Source organism: Rhagoletis pomonella, unplaced genomic scaffold, assembly GCF_013731165.1.
Source record: "Rhagoletis pomonella isolate Grant_MI unplaced genomic scaffold, Rhpom_1.0 Rhpom_scaffold_00006, whole genome shotgun sequence".
NCBI lineage: Eukaryota > Metazoa > Arthropoda > Insecta > Diptera > Tephritidae > Rhagoletis > Rhagoletis pomonella.
This window is the reverse complement of record NW_023458560.1, coordinates 19,549,370-19,556,153: the sequence shown is the minus strand read 5'-3', so window position 1 is coordinate 19,556,153 and position 6,784 is coordinate 19,549,370. Positions and strand designations below refer to the sequence as shown.

The 6,784-nt window shown below is 35.7% G+C and overlaps 2 protein-coding genes across 2 annotated transcripts in view; one reads left to right on the top strand and one right to left on the bottom strand.

The window, feature by feature from the left end:
* Positions 1-6,784, bottom strand: part of LOC118740478 (calcium/calmodulin-dependent 3',5'-cyclic nucleotide phosphodiesterase 1) — a 737,853-nt gene that overhangs the window by 491,883 nt on the left and 239,186 nt on the right. The gene's annotated exons all lie outside the window — the stretch shown is intronic.
* LOC118740483 lies at positions 2,850-3,475 on the top strand. Its single transcript, XM_036472041.1, has 2 exons — positions 2,850-2,922; positions 2,985-3,475. The coding sequence occupies exons 1-2, from the start codon at positions 2,883-2,885 to the stop codon at positions 3,296-3,298; spliced, it is 354 nt and encodes a 117-aa protein (XP_036327934.1). The 5' UTR covers positions 2,850-2,882; the 3' UTR covers positions 3,299-3,475.

Sequence of the window (6,784 nt, the reverse complement as noted above, 5' to 3'; positions counted from 1 at the left end):
TAGATTCTAAATTCCACGCATACGAAGTCGCGGGCAAAAGCTAGTTATTAATAAAGTTATGGATCAGGATGCTTTACGATTCGGATTATCACCCCTACATGCAAAAACGAAATTTGTGGAAAGTATTGAATAAATTGTTTTAGATATGAAGAGTTAATGCGCAAATAAAACCGTAAAGAGAAGAAGCAAAGAGAAAAAAATGGGATTGAAAGTAAATAGGGTGGCCACCTTTTCCGATGCCCAGAGCTCGAGATTAAAAAATAGCATCATTACTTTTTCACTTTTGTTGGTTTTTATTAACATTTCTAAACAAAACTTTAACTCAACAAACAATTCTTGAACCCTGGAAGGTCATCTTATTTTCAATTATTTTTTTTTATTAACGCCTCTGTGAACACATCAAGGAGATAAAAAAAAAACAAATATCTGATGTGAATATAGTAAAATTTATTATGTCTAATATTTCATCTCAATGATAAATATAAATTGTAAATGGGATTTTAGGCAAAATTTCCAAATGTTAAAGACACAGAAGTATATTTTCTAGATAAACATACATTACGGTAAAAATAATTTAATAATTAATTTGCAAGGGCTCTAACCATGATTCAGTAATTAAAGGTTCGATAAACTGACAGTTGTCTCTTTCGCACCGCTACCTTAGCAGTGGCACCGTGTTGCTTCTTTGCAAATTTACTTTTACCCCGCAAAATTTGTTACGAACATTCCAAGGCAAGGAAACATAATGAAAATATTCGATTACTTTTAACGGATTATTTTCAGACTCGGATTTCGGCCAAACACAATGCAATGAATATCATCCGGAATGAGCTGAACTGCAAAGCGCACATTTGAAGGGTTCCACTTCACTTCCATCCTTGAGAACTTCTTAATTTTTACAACATTCCCCAGGTACTTTCCTATTTGGAGTTTCTGTTGTGGAATATATTTACAACCCCTCTAGTATAGCTGTCAGGCTGCGATCAAAGCCTTCAATAGATCGATATTAGATAAATACGATCCCAATTTCTACTACTTATATCTTACACATTGACCTGCGGTCAACTGTAACCATTACGGGTTATGGAGTATATTAAGAAGGCCCTATCATCCGGCGGATATGCTCTTTGACAATTTTTACCGCGCCTTCCCCTGTGCAAAAAGTAAGCTAAATATATTTCTCTCAAATCATGTGTTGTGAGAAACATATTTAATTGACGTAACCAAACTCTTTTTTCAGTGTAGTTGGGCGGGAAAGAAGGGTAAAACCTTTGGGATTAATTAATTAAATACATTTAAATTTTTGCATACTTTAATCAACTCAAGTGTGACAAATGGTAGTGGAACTTCCTGTAGTGTAACCAACTTAAATTAACTTAATCGGAATAAATATTTTTGTCCTAAAGAATGCTAAATTTTTACAACATTCCCTAAAAGATTATAGCTGCTTACCAAATTTTTGTAGCGCTAATCTCAAACCTAAGTACATTAAAGGCAAAACCAACTCTTCCCCTCCGCTCGTTTTTCCAACCAAATAATATTATGTAGTGGTTAGCAGTGCGCAACACTCCCCAGGACCTGGGTTCAAGTTCTGGTCAAAGCAAGATCGTAAAAAAAATATATGTAGAAAAAAGGTATTTTCTTAACAGCGGTCTCCCCTCGGCAGGCAATGGCAAACCTCCGAGTATATTTCTGCCAAAAAAAAACTGTTATCACAAAATTGCAATCGCCATTCGGAGTCGGCGTAAAACTGTACACTAACATATGTATGTGTAAGCGCCGATCAATAATTAAGTATTATTATTATTATTATATACATAAGTAACTAAAGCACAATATTGTTAGGAATTATAAGCTTAAATATTACAAAGCTGGACTATAATGGAGCAGTGATGCCAGATTGTGGGTAATTTCCCTATTTGAGGGATATTTTGCATCAAAAATTATTAGAAGGGAAAAAAGGGACACTTCATATAAATAAGGGATTTTCTTTTGACGCAGTTATTGTTGCATAATTGATCAAAATTCAAGAATATTCGACATTCTTACGTAATTAACCGTTAATCGAGCTTTGTATCAAAAATGATACATTTTGTTTTATGTCTTATCATAACTTCTTAAAAAAAAAAATTAAGTGCTGCATTCTTCGCGACTTTGTTTATTTTGTTATTGCTGTTATTTTTAAAGATATTTTCAAAAAATTTTGCAAGTAGGCCATGAGAAATTCAAAAACTTCATAATTCGAGCTATGTATCATTTTTGATACATATGGCAATTCAAACGTTTTTTTGCTGCGGTGCACGTCATTCGCTACGCGATTTTTGATATTTGTGGTGTGTTTTTATTTCTTGGGGTGCTTTTTTGAAGATTCATTTATTTTGTCACATAATTGTGCGTATTCAAAGTAATGTCGCGTCCACGGTTTTTGACCTTTGAGGAACTAGTGAATGAAGTACTGGATGAGAGTGAAGAGGATGAAGATGTTTCCGATCCTGAAACTGAAATTGAAAGCAGTTCGTCTGAAAGCTGCTTACCTGAACCGGATGACATTATTGGCAGTACTTCAGAAGCTGATCCAATGTATATAGCAAAAGATGGTACTACTTGGCGTAGCGAGCCTTACGCCACTGGTCGATTGGGGAGAGAAAATATCATAAATTTACGCCCAGGTTAGTAGTAATTGTTTATTGAAGTGTCATAGAATTAAGATTACTGGGCTTTAGGAGTAACAAGATTTGCATCCAGCCGGGTGAACAATATTCGGGATTCATTCCTACTACTTTTTCCGCCGTCACTATCAAAAATTGTAATGGATAACTCAAACAACTACGGAAAGTATATACATGGGTCTAACCATATCGAAATTTACGAGGATTTATTTCATGCCTACTTGGCCGTATTATTGCTGGCCGGTGTATATAAGTAAGTTTAACAACAGAAAAGTTTAAAAAAATATAAGCTTATAACTACTATATGTTTATCAGATCCAAAAATGAAACTTTGCATGATTTGTTTGATGAATATTGTGGACGGCCAATATTTCGGTCAATTATGTCTGAGAAAACATTTTTATATATCCACAAAGTCATTCGTTTTGATGATGTGCTCACCCGACGAGGCCAAAGAAATGATGACAAATTCGCACCAATTAGAAACCTTTGGGAAAAATGGTCTGAACGGCTTCCCACATTCTACAATCCTACTGATTCTGTTACTGTGGATGAGCAATTATTGGGATTTCATGGTCGTTGTAAATTTCGCCAGTACATTCCATCGAAGCCAGAGAGATATGGTTTAAAATTTTGGCTACTTGTTGATTCACGCACATGCTATGTATGGAAAATACAGCCCTACTTGGGAAAAGGTGTGACAGGAAATCCTGAGAGGAATCAAGGAGAACGGGTTGTTCTAGATTTAGTTGATGGACTAAAAGGGCATAACGTCACCATGGACAATTTTTTTTCATCTCACAGCCTTGGCCAAAAACTATTGCAAAAGAATATGACAATGGTTGGAACTATGCGCAAAAATAAAAGATCTATTCCCCCAAAGCTACTGAATTGCAAAAAAAAATCCACGATATGAATCAACTTTTGCCTTTACTCCTGATACCATTCTCGTTTCGTACATCAGTCATAAAAACAAGTGTACACTTGTCATGAGTACAATGCATCACGCACCTAATATTGGGGATGACTCTAAAAAGTTGCCCGAAATAATCTCTTTTTATAACTCAACGAAGGGTGGCGTGGACACGGTTGACAAAATGCTAAGTTGCTACAGTTGTAAACGTAAAAATAATCGTTTGACTATGGCGGTATTTTCCAACATTATTGATATTTCCGCTTTGAATTCTTTTATTTTATACAACGAAATCGACCCCAATTGGAAGCAAACTCAAAAGCACACAAAACGTAAATGTTTCCTGCATGAGTTGGCAATTTCGTTGGCAAAGCCTTATATGGAAAAACGTAAACAAGGCCCAAGAAATGAACTATCTCTGGTGCTGCTTTCGAAACTCTGAAGTAAGAATATCCCCGTTACTAATGATAATGATGCTGGCCCATCAAAAAAACAAAAAACTGATAAGTCTCCGAAAAAAAACCGCGCAAGGTGTCAAAAATGCTTTCATTCTGGAGAAAACAAAAATAAGTGGACTTCTTCATTCTGTTTTTCATGTAAAAAGCCGTGCTGTAATGACAAACATGCCAAAAATGTTTGCATAGATTGCATAAATAACACCTAACCATGTAAACTCTTAAAAAATACTTGCATATAATGTATTAATAAAAATAAACATATTAAAACTCTAAAGTAAAATTTTGTAATAAATCAGTTTTTCCTATGAACTGTAGTATGTATCAAAAATGATACATGGCTTCATTTATGAATTATTTTTTAAGCTCGATCTACGGTTAATCGTTCTGAAGATGTGATGTGGAGTGAAATGGTATATAATTGTTAAATAGTATAAGGACAATTTCGAAAATTTTCTTACGTTAACCAATTGAAGCGCTGAGTAAGAAAGAATCTTTTCAGTTGTAACTGGTGTTTCATGTAAAAAGCGGAACAAATTATCTGATGAAATGTTAAATAGCACATGAATGTGCTTCAATTTTAAAGTCCCCAAAAAATTCTTTTAGGCCCTTAGTGAGTGAGCAAAAAAATTAAAGGGAAAAAATTAATGAGTGAAAAAAAAGCAGAAAAAGGGGTTTTTTCTTAACAGCGGTCGGCCCTCGACAGGCAATGGCAAACCTCCGAGTGTATTCCTGCCATGAAAAACAGCTTCTCATAAAAATACACTCGCCATTCGGAGTCGGCGTAAAACTGTAGGTCCCTCCCGTTTGTGTGACAACATCAAGGGGACCGCCACAAATTGGAGGAAAAGCACATATGTGTAAACGCCAAACTATTATTATTATTTTATATGAATTTTACTTCTTTACTACTGAAACATGTATATGTTTAAATTCGTTGGGAATTTTGTGGGATAAATTTTCAAGATGTGGGTAATTGAGGGATTTTTTCCCCATTTCCGTGGGATATTTAACAGAGAATGTCTGGCATCACTGTAATGGAGTATATGAGATTCAATACACCAGTAAAGAATATAAGGCGGATGGAGACAAACCCGTCCAGCTTATCTCTGCTTTTACAAGAAGCAGTGAGCCATTAAAAAAGCCCTACTAATAGGTAATGTAATGAATTCCCACTGACATGTAAATGGCAAATGTATCTTTTAAGCGCTCACAACAAAAACAAACGAAATTTCAAAGACAACTAAACAACGTAATTGGATAAACGTATTTCGATATAAATGTTGCGCACAAATTTTAATGCCGAAACGTGAGTTGGCAAATTACGAAATCATTAGCGAATACTAATTCGCACCTTTAGCTAGCTGGAATACCGTTAATTAGGGCGTGTGAATATGTTAGTAAAGATGTTAGCTACAAGGGTTTAGAATTGCCAAAGGAGGAAATGTGAGGCGGCAAGATTGTGTTTGCTTTGGACTATGATTGATGGGATTTAAATTGCAATCATTGGTGCAACATAATTATTTAAGGAGGGAATTTAGCAAGGATACGAAGCAGAGAGAAGTAAACATGGCATGCACATAAACTTCTTTGCGACATTTGGTTTTCAATTTAAGTTAAGACTCAATTCGAGGTCCTTAAGGGTGACCTCAAAATTTGTTTGAGTTGAATAAACAACTTTAATTAGGATATAATTTTCTGCTGAAGGTCGAGCGCTGTTTGGAAAAAATAAAGCTACATATAATAGAATCTGGGTCTTCCCAAGGTTAGGCGCAGATCCCTAAAGACTTGGCTGCTGTAGCAGAAGTTAAGGCAGTTATTAATTTCTCATATCAGCTGCATACGTGTTGATAAGTTTGGCTATCATTAGTGTTATTCCCCGAGTTAAGAGATGCCTCTATCAATTCGACTATTCAATTTCGCTTAATATCTTCTAGAGTAAGTACTAAGCATAGAAAGGGCCAGTAGATCTTTTTGATTCCATACTAAGCTCCAATTTTTTTTTTATTGAAAATAAGAGAAATGCTCCCATTTTTATTACGAAATCTTGTGAAGAGGTTTCTGACGATATTCCTATGTACTTGTTTCTGAGAATGCGGAAGACGCAGTCAGTAGTTATAGGGTGCTTGAGAAGCTATATCCAATTTAATGTTGGATTTTTGCAACTGCGCAACCAACTGGAATAAGTGTCGGGGGATAAGTGCCAAGCTACAGCATTGTTCAATAAGACCGCGGACTTATTTTTACCAATAAAACAAAATTTGTCAAAGGGATTTTTATTTATTTCATCAAGTTTTTTTAGTTTATGGCATTTATGGATGAAACGCAATGCCCGGTAAAAGCCCAAAGCTACTGCTCTGGTAACACTGGTTGCACATATCAAAACATTTTTTCAGCTCTGGAATCGCCTCGGGCTTATTGGCATAGACCATACTTTACACGTAGTCCTAGAGAAAGGAGTGCAATGGTGAAAATTCGCATGATCTCGTTGTTTCGTGAGATAATGCGTGGTAGGGGCTTTGTTCGTAGTAGAGCCATTGTTTCCTGCGCTGTGTGGCAAGTGACGCCGTCCTGTTGAAACCACAAAGTTTTGTATCATGTTATGATAACGTTCATCGGTAACAGCGTTACCGGTATAATTTTCGAAGAAGTACTGTCCACTGACTTCACCAGCCCAAAAACCACGCCCAACAGTGACTCGTTGCGAGTACATATTTTTTCTTAAATGATGAGTGGTTTTGTAGTAC